Source organism: Rhipicephalus microplus, chromosome 3 (genome assembly GCF_043290135.1).
Source record: "Rhipicephalus microplus isolate Deutch F79 chromosome 3, USDA_Rmic, whole genome shotgun sequence".
NCBI lineage: Eukaryota > Metazoa > Arthropoda > Arachnida > Ixodida > Ixodidae > Rhipicephalus > Rhipicephalus microplus.
The window spans coordinates 53,616,001-53,635,500 of NC_134702.1; the positions used below are offsets into that span (position 1 = coordinate 53,616,001).

At 42.7% G+C, this 19,500-nt stretch overlaps 1 protein-coding gene across 1 annotated transcript; it reads right to left on the reverse strand.

Moving 5' to 3' along the window:
• Positions 1-672: 672 nt before the first annotated feature.
• Positions 673-19,191, reverse strand: Arc42 (Activator-recruited cofactor subunit 42). Its single transcript, XM_037425284.2, has 10 exons — positions 19,015-19,191; positions 17,868-18,010; positions 16,875-17,024; positions 15,385-15,496; positions 13,983-14,098; positions 11,478-11,684; positions 10,125-10,262; positions 5,945-6,040; positions 3,685-3,741; positions 673-1,510 (listed from the first exon to the last, which is right to left on the reverse strand). The coding sequence occupies exons 1-10, from the start codon at positions 19,067-19,069 to the stop codon at positions 1,355-1,357; spliced, it is 1,230 nt and encodes a 409-aa protein (XP_037281181.1). The 5' UTR covers positions 19,070-19,191; the 3' UTR covers positions 673-1,354.
• Between the last annotated feature and the right edge of the window lie 309 nt (positions 19,192-19,500).

Here is a 19,500-nt window from a genome sequence, read left to right on the forward strand (position 1 = left end):
TTTTAAAAATATGTTGGGGACAATAAAAAAGTAATTCAGCAATCAAAAAAGAAAGTCTCAAATGAAAAATCTAATATTCATTATTATAATGTAATAAGCACAAAATGCTTGTTTTGTGCTTCAATGAAGCATAACTTAATATTATGATGATGCAGCAAAACATGGATGTCACCATCAGTCAACACTGATGCAGTTGGCAAGTTATGTCACTATGCTTGAGGAGTATCGCTTCTTGGAATTACACACCTATGATCAATAATTTGGTGCCAAGGTGACATCTACCTTTTTTTTTTTTAAAGCACACTATAGTACCTTTCGTTCACAGTAGTGTAGCCGTCGCACTGCGTGAAAGTGAACCGTACAATGCAAATATCTGCTATACAATGACTTTATTAAAAAATATGAGTTCTTTGCCTACACCCAAGAAGGTCACGGCTTTTCTTCTCCACAAGGAATCCGAGTCTTTCGTCATGACTACGCTTCCTTTTCTCATTCTTCCATCCATGGCATCCACTGTACATGCAGAGTCACATTGTAACCAGACAGTGCTCCAAGGCTTGCTGTGACCGAAGGGCTTTCACAAAGCTTCGTCGACATAGCGGGCACAGTTGCTGCTTAGCAGCAAACATGTGGCCGTAGTAAACTTGTGCGAATACTCGAATGCTTCGAATATTCGAAGAGTATCCGAATTCGTTTCTATTCGAATTTAAATTATTGGAAATTTCAAAGTATTCTAAATTATTGTATAAGTGTATGTGACCCCTTGTATATGTGGTTTCGCTACGGTGAGGAGTGCTGAGCCATGAAAACACCTATCCCGGGAAAATCTGCTCTGCCGCAAAGCCCCACTTTAAGGTTAAATGAACGCAATACCTTTGCATCGATTATCATTACTGAAGCTTAAAAGTTCGTTATACCAGCATATGTACTCTTAGTAAACCTTGAAATGTAACATATTTTACATGTTAACACTTGCTTCTACCGAGGTTGAAATCCTGCTGCTATGCAAATTTATTTCTGCTTCCTTTGAAATAGAAAAAATGGCACTGGCACAAGCCTTGTTTTAATTAAAAAATTATCTATATTGTGCAAGTTTGATAGGTCATGACATATGGGCCAATTTTTTTTGTGATACCTCATTTATACCACTCAAATTTGATTCGAAATTATTTGACCAAAATCACTATTTGCTTCAAACCTAACATTCCCTGTTCGCGCACCCCTAGGCCTTCGGAATTACTCTTTCTGCCATTTAAACAAATAAAATCAATCATGAATCTCCACTATCAGCAAAATACGAAGTATCACTGCTATGACCCGCTCGGAAGTGGACCAATATAAAAAGCAATTCAAATCACACAATGCCGTGTTCCTTGAGCATGTTAGAAGCTATCACAATACGCTGAACTTCGCTGGTGCCCTCGTAGATCTCGGTGATACGGGCGTCACGGTAATGCCGCTCAACCGGCATGTCAGTCACGTAGCCCATGCCACCTAAAATTTGCAATGCCTAAAACGAAAAAAGAAATGCGGCAATAATGAACTCGAGTAAGCTAATGGTTCATAAGCTTTTATGCATCAGTAGAGACAGTTATAAGGACTATTCCTGCAGTTGCAACACAGAATGCTAAACGGGAATGATTGCCTTTCAGTCATGCAAGTTGCCTGGGTTCTGCAAGCATAGGATAGCGTAAATTACTGCTTGGCATTGTTGCCAACTGCATGCAGCAAAACAGTCCGTATTAGAACTTTATGAGGTACTTACAAAGCTTTCTATAAGATGAAGCTTTTCAAAACAAATGGAACTGTAGGTCGAAAATTTGGCAGATCCCACGTACCTTGGGAATCGATGTTATGCAAAGCATGTGAATGGAAGGTTGTGTAGTTTTTTTATTGAGCAGAACGTTACAAAGAGGTGCTAAAGATATGCACAAATGCACACACAGACACATTAAACTGTCGCATATGTTTCATATAACCTGCTGTTGACAGTTACATAACGCTGCCGACAATAACATGAACATTAGCAACACCAGAAGTGGTAAGCTGGAGTGAAGTGCTGGTGCTCACGAGGATGGCAGCCCTGGACACTGCTACACAAGTCAACTGCAGTGAATGGCGTTCAACTGCAACTGATGTTAATTCAACGCGATGGCTGTATCATAGAAGTATGTAATGTTTATAAAATTGGATAGCCAGCACTTCAACCTCAATTGACATTTTACAAACGTAAGGGTCTATTTGAAAAGTACTTCCGAGACCTGGCGTGGCTCCGTGGTAGAATTTGCCACACAGAATGCTGGGGTTCGATTCCCACTGAAACCCTGACATTTACTCTTTGCATTCATGAGGTCAACGCTGCCAATGTCAACTTTTAGTTAATGCTTGCACGTTAAAATTACCCATGTCTGTTCTCACCGTTTGTGGGTAAGATGAAAAACGCCAGGCCTGCGCGGTAGGCGCAGCACAGTTACAGCAAAAGCTAGAAGAGCGGCCTTTGAGAGCCTTTTCTGAACACTCATTGGGTAAATACTGCAAGCACACATGCTTGATGCCCACTAGGTCATTATTAATAAATTTATTTAACTAGTAGGCCGGCATTCGTTATGCTATTTTTCATCATTCTTCTGAAAAGCGTGGTATCCGCTAAACACATGCAAGGAATTTTGTGCCAGTTGTTCATACAGAGGCTGACAACGATGAGGAATTATGGCTGAAGTTGGTGTGTGCCACAGTTAAGAGGGGAGCAAGAACAAGCTTTTCTGATGGGTTGGAGCATTGGACGGCCCACTCGTTAAGCTATTCGCAATGTGCAAGGACTGGTTGTTCTTTCGCTGTTCTAAAATGGTTTGTAAGTCGTATTAACGCGATTGCTTTCCCGACATCAAGCTTGCTTAAGGCAAGTTTGACAGCTAGTCACTAGAACCGGTGTAGCTCAGTGGTAGAATACTGGGCTGGCACCCAGCGGACCCGGGTTTGTGCTCCACTGTGCTAGGTTTTTTTTCTAATTTCGCGCGAGGTGGTTAGGGACACCAGCGGTGGCGGCGGACAACTGCGCGTGGTTCGAGTTGTGATCTCATAATAGCTTTCGCTGTAAAACTGTCCATCACCTGTGGCACATACTCGCGTACCTGTGGGCCGTGGCACATACCTGCCCCTCAGGTATGTGCCACATGTCTGGGAGAAAGGGTTTGACGACATACGGGAAGGGATCCTGACATTCTTGTCATGACCAGCGAGTCGTACCCTCTATAGTTATTTTGGTTTGCCCCAAGTTAAGGGGTTGATCACGAGGGCGCCCAGATGTAGGCGGCTAGATTAGATTGGATTAGACAGACAGACAGACAGACAGACGGGCATACAGAGGAATGGGCAGAGGGACAGACGCTCAATGTGCCTAAAGTATGCAAAGAAATGCTTTGCAATTAAAATGAAACAGATGTGATCACGAGAAATAGAATGAATTGCCATGAAGCCAACCTTTGCACAAATAGTTGAAACTTTCATTTGGACCCTTGCAAAAACAAGTTTTCATGCCATAATGAGGATTTCAGAGATCTCTTTGTTCAATCACTGTGAATAACTTCCAAGTGCACACTTGCCCTGTATGTTAAACAGCCCTGCCTAGCACAATATTAATTTGATTAGAACGAGCCTTCTACTGTTCTGCCAAGGTTGGCTTACCTGATGTGCCACGAAGGTTGCTGCCTCCGAAGCAGCCAGTTTTGCCATGGCAGCCTCCTGCAAAGACGGCAGGCAACGCATAGATGCTTTGCGACAACAAATGACCGATTTCCCAAGCGTAGGACATATGCCAAAAAGTAGCATTCAAGGCATACCGTTCTTTGCGGAAAAAACAAAAATATCATTGCCAAGCATTGTTAAGAAAATATTCTATCGAGCTGTTGTCCTCCTTAGGCCCATTTCTTGTACTTTGTAAATGCAAATTTGCACGTACAGTGAAACTTCGATATGATGAACACGATTGATTGATTAATTATTTGATTGATATGTGGGATTTGACATCTGAAAACCACCATATGATTATGAGAGACACCATAGTGAAAGGCTCCAAAAATTTCGTCCACCTGGGGTTCTTTAATGTGCACCCGAATCTGAGCACACGGGCCTACAGCATTTGCGCCTCCATCGAAAATGCAGCCGCCGCAGCTGGGATTCGCTGCGGGGACCTGCAGGTCCATGTGGCGAACACGGATATAACAAAATGTCAGTTATAACTAGGCTTCTGCGGATAGTGATTTTCAGGTTCAAACGAATTCGAGGCAAATAGTGATTTTTGTTCAATAACTTCAAATTGAATTTGAATAGTATATATTACATAAAAAAATTGGCATATTTATCATGACCTAACTAACCAGCACAATATTTTTTAAAAATTGAAATAGGGCCTCTATGGGAATGGCATGTTTTGTTTCATTCAAAGGAAGTCGAAAAAACTGAGCAGTAGCAGGATTTGACTTTCAGCAGGATGCGAGTCGTAACTCTTAGAATACCTAACATTTTAAAATTTATTATACTTAGAGCATATAAGCTGCCATAACTAGCTTTTAAGTTTAATAAGTTGAATTGATTTGAGAGTGATATTTTCATTTAAATGAGCGATGCGACACTTTTTCAAGTAGCCACAGAACGTATTCACTGAAGAAGCTTATTGCCTCATGAATTCACCGCCTCAAATATTTTTAGAATCCGTCTAGTATGCACGGAGTTGCGAAGATTTCTCGCACTCTGCAAGTGCACTAGCTTTTCTCGTCCTGAAGAAAGCGCTGGAAGTTAATGGAAGCTAAGCAGGGAGGGATGGCACGGGGAAAGAAAACAAGTCAAACGTGCTTTCTGAGCTTGCGGAATCATTTGCCGAGAGAAGCGAGCAATTTTTGGCTGAATAAAAATTTATTGCGAATCGCACGCAGCGTGCTGCGCTATAACATTTGGCTTGCCTGTCCTCAATAGCCTCAACTACCGATCGGCAGTGTTTTCTAAGAATGCTCGAAAAGTGTTGCAGTGCCCTCTTAAATTTGAAGGAGGGCTTCGCGGCAGAGCGGATTTCTCCTGAACAGCTTGTATCATAGTTGAGCACCCCTATATTGCAGTGAAACCACCTTTACAGGCAGTACATTTGAATTAATATGCTTTTAGTCGTTCCTTGCGAATACTTCGAAATTTTCAATAACTTGACTTTCGAATCGAAGCGAACTCGAATACCCTACTATTCGTTCGAATATTTTAAGCATTCAAATATTCGCACAAGTCTAGTTATAACGAAATAAATGAAGAGTAGTCTTGCAATGGGTTCAGTGTTAGGAATATACCTTTAGAACAAATTTCTACATATAAGAAACATTTTCATTTAAGATGATTGTAACGAGGTATGAGTGTATTACAGCAAAGGGTGAAGCAAAGAGTGTGCACCGGTGCATCGCCTTCACGCGGCACACCCACAAAGCGTGACGTTACACATGCACCACTGCCCACAATAACGATATAGCCATGTGATGCGTCAGTGACACTTCCATGGGATGGAAAAAGGCTAGTGCTGAAGCTTTTCAAGGTTATCAGCAATGCTGGTATACATGGATGTGCCTAATATAAACCATATGTTAAAAATATCATATTATTATAACAACACATATCATATTCATTAATTTCCCCACCACATGTATGAAAACATTAAGAAAGACTATAATCGACAAGCATTTTCTCAAGTTGTGTAAGCTATCCTACCTATACAATTTATTGTGCCAAGGTTTGCATGTCATGTAGCAATCCATTTATGATTACTTTTTCTAATCATAACTGATGATTTATGACACCGCTATACCTATTAGTAGGTGGATATTTTTAGACGCCAGACAGAATGGGCACAGAGTCTTGAGGACGTTTATACTGTGTCCATGCAACTTTCACTTAACGTAACAAAACCCACCTTTGTGAACTTATGGCCAGCGTCTTTCAACATAGCCGCCCTCCACATTAGCAGACGGGCACTTTGTAACCGCACTTCCATGTCTGCCAGTTTCAACTAGAGAGGGAAACAAAAGTACAAAACAAACTATTACAGAAAGAAAAAAATAGTTTCGAACTGCAGTCATAAGCAACTTTAGCCTGAGAAAGGTATAGTCTAATGAATGCACCAAATAACAAGCTTATGCCTATTATGCTGGTGTCTTTGGCAACACCACTTGCAGTGACGTGATTGACCGGAAGTGCTTTGGCACAGCTTGTCACGCATTTTGGAACACAACTTAGTAAGTTGTTAAGTGGCAGTTATTTCACTATTTTTTATTAAGAAAAAGTGCAATGTGCACACAAACCTCAATATAACGAACCTGGATATAACGAAGTATGGTTTATAACGAAGTAAATGAACAACAGTCTTGCAATAGCTGTAGTGTTCCAAATGTACTTATATAACAAATTTTGGGATATAACAAAGTTATTTTCATGTGAAATGCATCTACTTTGTTATAATGAGGTTTGGGTGTAGATGTATATTTATATATTGATTATTACAAAAAGTGAAATGAGCTCAATGCTTCTCGAATGCCAGTGGAAAGCCCTAAATTTCTATATATTCAGGACAGCCCTGAAACTAAGAAGGGTGTGGTGAGGGACAAGAACAGGGGTACACTTATCTCATTATATAATGGGGGGGGGGAGTATTAAAAAATTAAAATGGCTGCTTCTCTCAAATAGTCAAAGCCCTCAAAAGAAGAAGAAAAAACAAAAAGTATTTCCTGGATGTGAGCCTGAATCGTGACATCGGGATGTCTGACATTTCTTTGCACTTCACTTCTCATAATTGATATTCAAAGTAGCTTTCTGTCATGCCTCAAACTGCATGAATTTTCCACTCATATTCTTTTTACTATCGAAAAGAACTAGTACTAGGATGACATCATTGTTTTTAATACAACCTAGGCTTTCGAGTTTCATGGCGGAGTACGTGCTCTGACATGCTTGTGGGGTACTTTGCTCGTTAGCAGTTAATAAAATAGAGGACATAATAAATAATTGGTATGTTGCAGCCTAATTCCAAGGGTGCAGGGCACAAAAATTGGGAGAATGAAATGCTACACATTTCATTCATGCCATCTTCATCAAATCGCACTGGCGTGCTGTTTCGTCTGATCATCTTGGCTTCTGGGTGCCCCGGTGAGCACAAGTGCAATTGATCGAAGATGGCACAAGATAGGTCTTCATAACTGAAACTTTTGCCGAAGTCAAGAAGCAAGATTTCATGGGCCAATGCAGTGGCTGGAAGTGTTGATAAGTCAAGATCATTACATGGTATTAAAACTGAAGTGCCGTGCATGACATGTTTTGAAAGTGAAAAGAATAGCACTACAGTTTCTTGCAAATTACGCTGACTAAAACAAAACGTTCCAAGTAAGTACATAAACATACTGCTTACTCTAATTAATGTAATCAGTTTTTATAAATAGAGCTGGTGTCTCTCAAGAACTTTTAATTTCACAAATTATTAAACTTTTATCTGACGCCAAAACATCCAGTAGCTATTTTAGTCAACTTGAGTAAGTAATATAAGAGTACATAATCACAGAACATTATCACATATGCGATAGCTGGTGCTATTTGGAACAGCTCCCCCTTCATCTTTCTCGACTGAAAAACTCAACATGCAGATTTAACGTCTGACAAGCAGTAGAGACCTGAAATAAGTACAGTCAAGTCCGCTAGTAACGAACGTGAGCCTGACGCGGCATCCATTCGCTGTATCCCGAAGTTCGTAGTAAATGAAACACAGCTTTTAAAAAAGTTGCGGGTGAATAAACAAACTTTTTTCACCCAAAAAGTCCGTGACGCACGTGTTTCGAAAAGCAGAAGTGATAAGGGCGGTCTCGAGTTCATTTAAAATGGCAGGGTGCTCGTTCACCGAGCTGCATGAGGCACTGGCTCTAAAGTATTGTCGTTCTTGCAATCCAATTCCTCCAAATTGCTCTCGCCACGTAATTCATTCACAATGCCCTAATCCGTGCACGGTTCCGCAGTATCGGCATCATCATCAGCCGTTATTAAACCATCGCAACAGATGTCCCACCTGCTCTCCCAGGTCGGAGTTGACAACGCACTGCCACAAATCGCCGCCGGAGTGATCCTGTTCGGAAATTTCAGGCTCGGATCGCGCCTGACGATGAAGTCGGCCTCGCGAAAACAGTTTAGCGCGCACGTAGCCGTCACCGCCACCCACAAAATATTCACCATCTCCACAGCTGAATACCGGGGCCCCCAAAGCGACAAATTGGGTGCCAGGCTGCCAGGTGGTCAACAGCTATGAGCAAGCGCTTCCCAACACAGCACCTAACGCACGGATTACGCTCAAGCCAAGCTGTCACACTTTCGACGTTTTGTTGAGTGGCAGAAAAAAGCGTGCAAGTCGGTAGAGCGCTGACTCCATTTGCTGTAACCGATTAGCGGCGCTCTGAGACGTTTGTTGTAAGTGCGATTTTGTGCCTTTGAACCAATGTATATTTTCACGGTCACGCGGATATTGTTTGTTTTAGTTGAAAGTTCGTTTTAAGTGGGGCCGTTATATGTGGGCTCGACTGTATTGTGAACAAGAAGCATACCTATGGCAGCACATAACTGCACACGTAATAAATAAACAAGCTGCCCAGTGACGACAGATAGGCAGGCCCTTTTTGACATGTTCTCTGGGCAATGTGGCACAGAGCAACCAGCTGGCCTACCCCAGTGTGTCTGAGTGAAAAACAAAAAAACAAAACAAGGATAAGAGGGCTTTGCAAGCGCACTGTGCCACGAGAACTTTTTCAGGGCCAGTTCTATGCACCGTTTCAGCAGCGAACACACCTATCACGTCAATATCATGCCCTCCAGAACCAGCCACACCTATCGCATCGATATCCTGCTCTGTGCTATGGTAAGCGGTGACGTCGGAGAGCAAGCGCCAACGAGATGCCAAGCTGATAACGCAGTGTGAGTGAGAATATTTAGAGGAGTGTTTGCTTACACTTGTTCTGAAGGTTGAAAAGCACCACTGAAAGAGTGTACCGATGAGCGTAATTGAGGGAAAAAATGAGAATAAAAAAAGAGTATGAATGTGACAGCAAGGCTTTGCTGTCACATTAATATAAATGCTGCTAACAGCTACAACACTGAAACAGTTGTTGCATTAATGGGCCAGGAATGCATGCAGGCAAACTAATTTTCACGAGCTTGCGCCCTTCCCGTTGGCTTCAACGCTGCTGCAAGAAACAAGTAAGAGGGCCACAAAACCCGTCTCCCTGAAGGGAACCCCGATGGATTGTGAAGCAGCTGCGGTGAGCACGGCGTTGACCCAGCCGAAATGGGCGTCGACGCGGGTGCTGAAAGAACGGTTTGAAGCGAAGCCGAGTAAACGTTTGTTTGAAACGCAAAAACACGGGAGGCAAGATGCGTTAAAGATGCTTGCCCTCGGCTTCCTTGGCTTGCGTCTTGTCCATGTTACCCGCGCGCCATCAGTATTTCCGAATGAGATTGATGTTTTTGACTCGCATCTCGTACGTGTCGCTGGTCTTCCACTGCCGACGCTTATGTTTGGCTTTCCCGGCTCGCGCCTCATCAGTGTTGATGTCGCCATTCGCGAACACAATCGGCTTCGCTAACCCTTGCAACGGCAGCAACAGCCCGCAAAGATACGCGCGCACTAACGGGAAGCATGCCACGCCGGCGTCCCGACTGTCAGCACGATCGCACAGCAAGCAGCGGCACACTGTCCACATTGCTGATGCCATGAGATTCTCAACGCCCGTGCAGCGAGCGCACCAGCCAGCTAAGGGCTTCTTTACACCGACAGATGGAGAGAGGTGGCGCGGGTGAGATGATGCCCGTGTGACGAGTGGGCTGAAGCGTTGTGAGCGGTGAAGAGGGCGAGAGACGTCACCATGCACTGCTAGGAGGGCGTGAGCTACTTGGCACCGCTCCAACACCTGCGACGAGGGCAGCGACGCGAACGAAGAGGCAGCGTTACACAAGCTAGTCAAAGAGCTGCTTCGCATCAAAAACCTGAATGCCGCTGTTAAGATGTGCACAGGAGATTTTTTGCCGTTTTCACTCGACTCCATTACACCAACCTTACAGCTTACCTGAACGGCCTGGAATTTGTGGAGAGGTTGGTTGAAGGATTCCCGCTTGCCAGAGTACTCTATTGCACAGTCCAAGGCTGCTTGGCCAATCCCGAGTGCCTGGCCTGCAATGCCGATGCGACCAGCGTCTAGAACACTCTGCGAAAAGTGGGGAAAGAGAGATTCTAGGCCATTATGGCATTCGGTATTGATGGCAATTATTTTCGCGCAAACCAATACTGCACAAGCGAGGGAATGCTCTCAGTAAGCCCAGCAGGCGCAGAAACTTGGTACTACAAACCTACTGATAACGACAACCTTTCTTGCTTTAAAAGAAAAATATTACCAACTACAATATCAGACATCAAGTTTGGTGCTGTTTGTACCAATTGCAAGCAAGTAAACAATCTTGCAGATGCACAGTATAACTTTGTTAATACGATTTTGCATGATACGTTTTTCGGCCTAATACGTTACTTTTTTTTTTCTCCCAGTCAATGTCCCTTGGAAATTACTCATTTCCCTGCATTTAATCTGATCACGTTTTGACTAAAGTGACATACAGTTACAGTTGCAGTGTGACTGCAAAAATAGATTCCGATTTGCCATTTCACTTTGCATGAGGAGTTCACTAAAGCCACATGCTCCAAATAACAATGACTGCCAAGCTCTCATGATGGAAGGTATCATTTTAAGAAGCACATTTTTTCCACATAGATGTTCATTAACTTATATCTTTGAAATGCGTTTTTCTCAAGATCCATTTTTGGACGACTTCTTGAGTTAAGACATCATGTTTTGAGTACTTCTAATTGACAATGTGGGATAAAACTTCGCCCAAATATTTATTACCATGTGAAGAGCGGAAGTATTTTTTTTTAAACTTGATATTGCATATATAATTATTACGAACTTACAGTAATTTTTATGAACTTTCTTGATAGTTATTCACATTCTACAGTTAATGTCGAGCAATATCAGCCATTAACAGCTCAGGGCTATAGCAGCTGAATGGTATAAAAAGTTTGTCCAAAACTAACTATACTTTACAGATTGTCATGGCACAAAACGAAAACTGTACAAATTACTATGGAACTAATTACACATTTTAAATCAGCCTAAAAGCATATATACACGAAAAAAATTTCATCGCTCTAGACTACAGATTAGCGAAACGTTTTTTTTAATCGCATTTCTCTTTAACATGCACCTAAATTTAAGTGCACGGGCTTCAAACATTTTTGCCTTCATTGGAAATTCAGCCGCCGCAGCTGGTATTTGATACCGTGACCTTTGGGTTAGCAGTTGAGTGCCCTAACCACTAGACCACCACAGCGGGGCTATCCGATTTCGGTTAATTGCAAGTGAACTCACCATGGCGATCTTGAAGCCGGCTCCATCTTCACCTAGCCGGTTCTCCTTCGGCACAAGGCAGTCTTCGAAGATGAGCTGGGCCGTTGACGAGCCCTTGATTCCCAGCTTGTCCTCCTTCTTGCCCAAGCTCAGACCAGGTGACGGCATTGGCACAATGAAAGCATTGATTCCTTTGTGCTTTTTGGACTTGTCCACGGTGGCCATCACCTGTGTGCATCGACCAGCTTGCTGCTTTAAATCACCTCTACACTTCAACGTTGCCGCGCAATGCTCTCGGTTTCACTCCTCAAAAAGCACAAGTTATAAAATTCGAATAAAATAGAAGACCTTATAAGTAATAAGGGATTAGGTATTTCCGAGGGAAGATGTGATTTTGATTCCAGGTTTTTACCCCATCCCTGGCTACGCCACTAGCTGGTGGCAAGCCTGCGAGAACAACAGGCTAAATGCCGTCACACTCATTTTGTGACATCAGTTTCTGCAGCCGGCTTAAAAAGTGGCTTCCCACTTCAGAGAGGGCTGCCAATTCTAGTCTATAGAAGAGCTGTATGCCGTGACATTGGCAGGGCGGGCCCTACTGTGCTGTTGCAAGGTCGGCAGGATCCACAAATTTCTTTGCACCAACATAACTTTGATAAGCACTTGTAATTGTAATCAGCGCTGTCATGACAACATGAAATTGCTGCAAATCTTTTTTTTTTTTTGAAGCATGATATTACTGAACACTCCTGTTAAACCAATACAAATTTTTTTCCGTGGGTGAGATAAGCAATAATGACCTGGCATTTGATACATCTCAAGTGTAACAGTGAAAAGGATCTCAACACATGCATAGCACTACAGTGGAACCTTGGCAATGTGATCATAGCTTGTACAAATTTCCGGGTGACAAAATTTATTTTTCCTTTTTTTTTTTGTGGCCTTGTTTAAAGCCGCTTAGCCTTCAATGTAATAGAGTACATACAGTCGATGTGAATCAATCTTCACCCAGTGGCGTTTGATACAAACATTCGCAACCGCACAAGCACGAGCAGGTGCTGTCCATGCTGTCGCAAAAGACGTGGCAATAGTGCACGTACATGGAAACCCGAGCATCAGCATGAGCACCACACTGCCATTCAGTCAGGTCGGCGCATCTTAGTATCAGAGACTGATATTTGGATCATGAATTCCTTAATGCGCTCAATTCGTATGCCTTCCCATTTAGGTTACTGATGGCATTGGCATAGCACTTTTTTTTCTTTCCAACACGTTGATGCGTGCTGCTGCGCTTGAACCAACGCTGTCATACTGTGCTTACACGTGCCTGCCAAGTTGACGAAAGCAATGTCCTTGTGATCAGACACCTTACGAAATGTGGACACAACAATCGAAAGGGGAAAGGAGCAGTCTTGTTGAAATAACTAAGCATCGCGACGTCAACATGTATGATTGTCGGGGATGCAGATACCTGGCAACTCCCGAATTTTCATGAGTGACTCCGGAATCTTGACCGAACCTCCTGATTGTGTGGGCACGCCCACAAATCTCCCAGGAAGTATTTCGAACAACACCACGATAATAAAGTAACGAATGAAGGTGGTGAAAAAATCTTTTGGCCTATATTTATTGCGTGCAAAGCGCTTCTCAAGGCACCTTTGCCACACTACCCTGGCGTCATGTGAAGAATTTTACTAAGATTTGCAAAGGGCTACTAGCTGTCGCGGTTCACAACACATCTGGTTCATTAGTTACACATGCGTACACATGCCATACACTTACGAGCAGAAGTATGATTTTTGACGACTAAGGACTATAGTGGTGATCATTCAAAGCCTTTCAAGATATTGCTGCGGCCCTGGAAAACAACAAATGAAAATATAGGCGAAGTTTTTCTTGTGATGTAATGATTTTCCATGCTTTCTGGTCATACGAATTTTGGATAATACAAACATTTTTGGCGACCCTGTGAGATTCGTATTACCAAGGATTCTTGCTATATATAGTGTTGTAGTTATGCATCAGATATTTAATGTAATACTGTTCAACGTAGATCCAAATTCTTTATGTCTATGTTTGACCTATTGAGGGTAGACTGCAGCACAATCATCACTCAACGCCGAGACATTCAGATCCCCATTAAAACATATCTACTGTGTGGTACCACGACAATGACACAGTACAGTCTCCTCATTTATTGTAGACTTTATGGCATAAAGCTTCAGCTAATAAAGAGATGTTTAAAAATGGCTATAAATTTCTTTGCGTAAAGGCTAACAAACTCATTGCTTGTTTTGGAAATGCATTATACAGTAGACAATCAACAGACAGGAGTTTTTTAAATGGAACTGCTAAGTGAATGAAACAACCGCTTCTAATGTGGCAGATCTTGTACTTTAATTCTACACTTTTATTCATCCTTTAATACAGGGAAATCCTGCTAAATGCAACAAATGGTCTAGTCCCCTCAGGTTCCATTTAAGGAGAGCCTATTGTCTTGTAGCATAACTTAACCAGAACACTTACAATAGCTGCTTCACCCTCGTATGCATTCGTTATCCAAGCCTTGGTACCGTTCAGCCTATAATGGTCCCCTTCCAGAACCGCGGTTGTAGAAGCTGCTCCCGCATCACTTCCATTGCCTAGAAGGAATATACGCATGAACAGCAATGAAATACGATGGCACAATTAGCACGTAAAGCAACGGTGCTCCGAGTTTCGCCTAACTAGGACTACAAGGCATGCGTCCCTGAGAAAGTCTTAAGAGGTGCCGAATTCTGCATACCAGAAGCAAATATAAAGTGGGCAATCCACGCGAGATCATCAGGCTTAGTGCAGAAGAAGATGGCTCGCTATCATTTTTTTGGCAGATATTGAGGCACAAAGAGTGCTGTGAAGTGTAGCTGTAATGTGGCTTCAGCCACTACAGATCGAATTTATCACACGATAACTTTCCAGACAATTAAGATGCTCACGAGCGTGAGTATAATTTTCATAATCGAAGCAACATGCCTCTATGTACGGGGTCAACCATATCTAAAGTGAGCACTTCTCTAGTATTCCAACTGGTAACACTAAAGCTTACACTTCACAGAGCAAATATCTGTCATGTGATGTCAAATAATGGTGTCCATAAACAACTCTATAACTTTCCGTATGGTATAATAAACATCAGCTCCTATAAAGCTTTGAATACTAACGAGTTGTTCACCCTACATTTGGCCGACCCTGTATATGCTGCATCAACTGCTTAAAGTGGTTTTCGGTCAACTGCTAAGAGCCCCACTGCTATCCTCCATATGGCAAGCATACTATTGTGTCAAGCTAAAAAATTTGAAGGACCCTTGAGTTTCACATTCAATTTAGAAGTTTAACATGATAGCAATATCTGAATGCATGCACACACTATCACCTTAGACTGCCTTCGCTTCTCAGTAGAGACCTAAACTAAGCTGCAAAGAAAGCTAAAGTGAAAATGCCCTCCAGTTCCTATATTTATTTGAATCTACGTATCTGGAATTGTCACTCACGGCCAATGCTACTTTTACACTCGCAACTAGAGGCACAACCACTAACACCACCGACACTGACACCGGAGTTCTTGTGAACTTGTTCTTCGATGCTATTGCCTTAATATGACATCCAGTAAAGAAGTGATAGCTGTGGAGGTAACATGTGCTTTTCCACCTCTTTCTTAGCATTCAATATAAAAAGAGTAAAAGCCAAAAAAAAGCTTTATGTGTCAGACGATAGCTATAGTGCGAGAATAAAACGACGACACAGAGACAAGAAGGACACGAGACCTGTATGTCAACTACCATAGAGCAGGACGCTCCCGATTAATTGTGACTATTCGGTATCTTTTTCATGCATTTTGTCCTGTCCGATTTTCATGATGACTTTTCGTTATTAAAGCAAGCACACTCACCAGGTTCAGAGAGGGCGAAGCAGCCAACTTTCTCTCCTGTGGTGAACGGTGGAATGAATTTCTGTTTCTGTGCTTCAGAGCCGTATTTGAGTATGGCACCTAAGTACAGAGACTTGTCCCAAGAAAAAACAAATCAACCCCCCAAAAATTAGAAAAAGTCAGAAGGTATCGAAAGCAACCGTCTTATGTTAAATAGGTTATACAACTGTCATTGAGGCTTTTAGTTCCAAGGAATAAAGAGGCATAATCTGAACTAGTAAGTTACACTTCTACATAATTAAACAGCCTATCAGTATAGGCTTGTCGAGTCGGTGAAAGTGCAGTACACCGTCAGTGACTCAACATACACACTGCCATATGAAGCTAAAGAAAGCAAAGGCAAAATACTTACCTACTCACTAATTGAAGTGTGCAGTGCTAATTAAAAGAGAAAGGAAAATCGGAGCATATCAAGCACCCCGTCCAATAGGTGATGCTGAACAAACAGCCCACAAGAAATGACCTTTAACAGCATCCAGTGAAGACTACAATGATTATTTGTTGGCAAATGAATGCTGCTCTGCATTCGATATTAAAAGAATACCATAAAAAATTACAGAACAAAAAAGAAGAAAAAGCTGGAGCATCAACCGCTAGTAGTAACTCTTGTAACAAAAGAAAATTCTTATTAGAGCCAAGCCAGCAGCTTCTTATCTGACGAATTCAAGTGGCCATTTCAGAGAGCTTTCAGAGTGCATCCAGTGCTAGGAGTCTTTTTTTCCTTGAAGGCGTGTGTATGTGTGCATGTGAGAGAGAGAGAAAGAGGGACGGAGAGAGAGGCAGGCTCGTGGAACTGGGTTCTCCTTAAAATTTAGTTAAAAGAGCTAGCCCTAGAGTGCTCCCATGTACCTCCTTGACTTCAGTAAGCACTAGGCACACCAACTGTTTGGTAAAAAATAAAGCTGCATTACACACTGAAGAGACACCAGTAGCATTATATTACCTTTACGAAGCACTAAGCCCATGCCTATTATCCTGATCACACTTTAAGTTTCTTTGTCCAAATGTTTTAACAGTGTTCCTGATGTGAAACAGATCTAAGCTCTGTTTGCGGTTTTCTTCTTAAACAACAGCTGACAAAGCTGACTGATTTGTGGGGTTTAATGCACGAAAGCCGCCATATGACTATGAGAGATGCTGTAGTGGAGGGCTCCGAAAATTTTGACCTCCTAGGGTTCTTTAACGTGCACCCAAATCTGAGCACATGGGCCTACAGCATTTTAATCTCCATCGAGAATGCAGCCACCAAAACCGGGATTCAATCCCACGACCTGCAGGTCAGCAACCGTGTACCAGCAGCCGTGTAAGTCACCGCTGTGGGGAGCTGACAAAGCTCTTCAGCTGCCACTGTCTCGGGTATGCACACAGTTCAAGCAGTTTCCTAGTCACTCCATAACGCACAGTCATCACAGAGACTAGACACACAACTCGAACATTCAAGGTTTGCTCACGTTGTTAACGCTCATAACGACCCCCGTGGAGGCACAGCCTCGGCTGATCTCTTCCATTCCAATAGCGTAGGCTAGGTAGTCCAGGCCTGCTCCACCCAGTTCAGTTGGCACGGCTACGGCCATAAGACCCATTTCACCCAATTTCTTGACCTGAAAACAAGAGAAGACTATTAATCAGTGGCACGAGCATTGAGCGACACTCTTGTTCCTTATTCCAGCACTTGCTTAAGACTGACTATTTTAGAAAAATACCTATTTTTATGGCTTATTTTTGGTAAAATACTCCCTCCAGTATATTTATTCCGCTATGGGCCTGCTGAACGTACAATTAAAAATCGACTAGTGTGATAACATGGTTCACTTTTGTGTTATACTAATTGCTATTATTATGACGAGGGGATCAAGCATATTCTTTAGTTATTTTATTCTCTCTTTACTCAATTGGTTATTTATTTTGAATAATGTCCAACACACTGATGGCCTAGGGTGACTGTAAAGAAGTGATCTGAGTTGATTTTTATTGCTAACCACCCCGCCTACAGTTGCGGTTGCCATGCTACATATTATTACTGAAAGTAAAGACCATTTCAGATGTGAGCCATGAATGTGTACAGTTCTGCACTTAACTTGGATAGCTGGCATAACTTGCTTCACTTTAATGCACAACCAGAAAGCAACTAAAATGGCAGGTGTTCATTGTAGACAGCTTAGAAAAGAAGTGAATTGTCAGGGAGGAACTTTCCACTCGTAAATATACCCCTGTGCCCTTAGAAGCATGTGGAGGAAACAAAACCTGCTTAACCACCCGTCCCAACTGACACGTTACATTTTTTAACGGCACATAAAAACGGTCAATGAACGCTAAAACTAACCTCCAACACAGGTGGCAAAAAGTTGATTGTTTTCGCTATTTCGAGAGCGTTTCACGGCTCTTGCAAATGAAGCAATGAGGCTGCTGCTTCCTGTGCAACCATAATTTTCCGAGCGTCTAACCTGTTCGCGCGGATACCGGTGCTCTTTGTCGATGACTCCGGCAACGGGCTTGAGCTCTTTTTCGGCGAACTCTCTGCATGTCTTGCGCAGCATTTCGTGCGTTTCTGGAAGCTGAACAAAGATGCTCCTGACAGCCTGCCATCCTGCAATGTAGAGGGGAGAGTATACGTTCAGTGGCGCGGCCAAGAGTGAAGGGGTTCAATCCCCCCCCCCCCCGTATATATACACGCATACATCCAAACGCACGCACGAACACGAACGAATACCCCCCCCCCCTCTCCCCCGAAAAAAAAAAATTCTAGCTACGCCCGTGCACCGGACACTTGCAATGACAAACGACACGCATTAGTAGACGTAAAACGTTTGAACAGAGGCAAATGTCAGGCTGCAAGAATCCCAGTTTACAGCAACTGGTTTATTTCGAAACAAGCAATTAAAGCGGTCGCGGCCTGGGAATGAACAAATTCGTGCGTAGACAATCCGGTCTTGTGTTTTTGTGCCATCATTCAAATTGAATGTGTCAGTGTGTGACTGATTTGCGTGAATGCACAAGGGTGTAAACAAGTGGGTTGGGGAATGCCTGCACTATAGCGCACCGCATTGCGCGTATCAATTAGAAATGCAGAGTTAGCGTTTTTGTCCTTCCCGTTTGTCATCCTTTTATTTTCTCACTGCTCCACCTTAGAAAGGCAAGACGTCCACCCTTCACGAAAGGCGCAGGATGTAATTAGAAACCTGGTCACACAGAGGACAACGGCCACGACTGAAACATTAAAATCAATACGCGCGGCGTGCAACGCCCTCGTTAATCGCTTTTATTTGCGCAAGGACATCCGCATTTAAGCATGAACAGCTACTATCTTACACGAACAGATGCAAGGAAAGCCGATAAGCTAAACAAAGATGGCAAATTCAAGGCCGACGGCTTCAACAACCTTTTTCAACAGCTTTTCCATGCTTCTCAGTCGCACCGCGAAAGCTCGTTAAATATGTTTCTTTGTCCTACGCACTAAACGAGCCCAACTTTGCGGCAGAATAGCGAATTTCTAAAGAGCGCGTTAAGGAAAAGCTCACGCGTATGACGGTGTATCACTACGCGCTTCACAACCGCCGAAGTTCGGAAAGTTAGGCAGTAATAAGCTCTTACTGTTGCACCCTCCGAGAGGTCTGGAAAGAACCTTGCGAAGCATTGCCGCCGACATGAGTGACGGCTCTATTTAGAAAAATGAACCGCACTCGTGAGTCACGTCTCCAAGTTTTAACTTGTCTGCACGCACGCACGACACAGAGCTCTTACGCGAAACCGGAAAACCGCTTCACTGCACTGCTCGCCGCACATTGTGGCAAACCGAAAGTTGTGTTGCTACCGTTAAAAACAAAACTAGTCATAAAAAAACCTACAAAACTCGCGATCATTTCAAATAGCAAATAAAACAAAACAAAAAATTATTGCACGCTTGCGTATTTTTTTAAATTAAAAAAATGTGTTTTACTGCTTGCAGTTTTTATAGCTTAAATGTTTCAAAATACAAACAGTAGTCTACAGATGTTTCTGAATGGTATTTGGCTTTTATTTGGTTTTAAATATTGTGCAACGTATTTGTTACAAAACCTAAAAAAATCGGAATAGTTA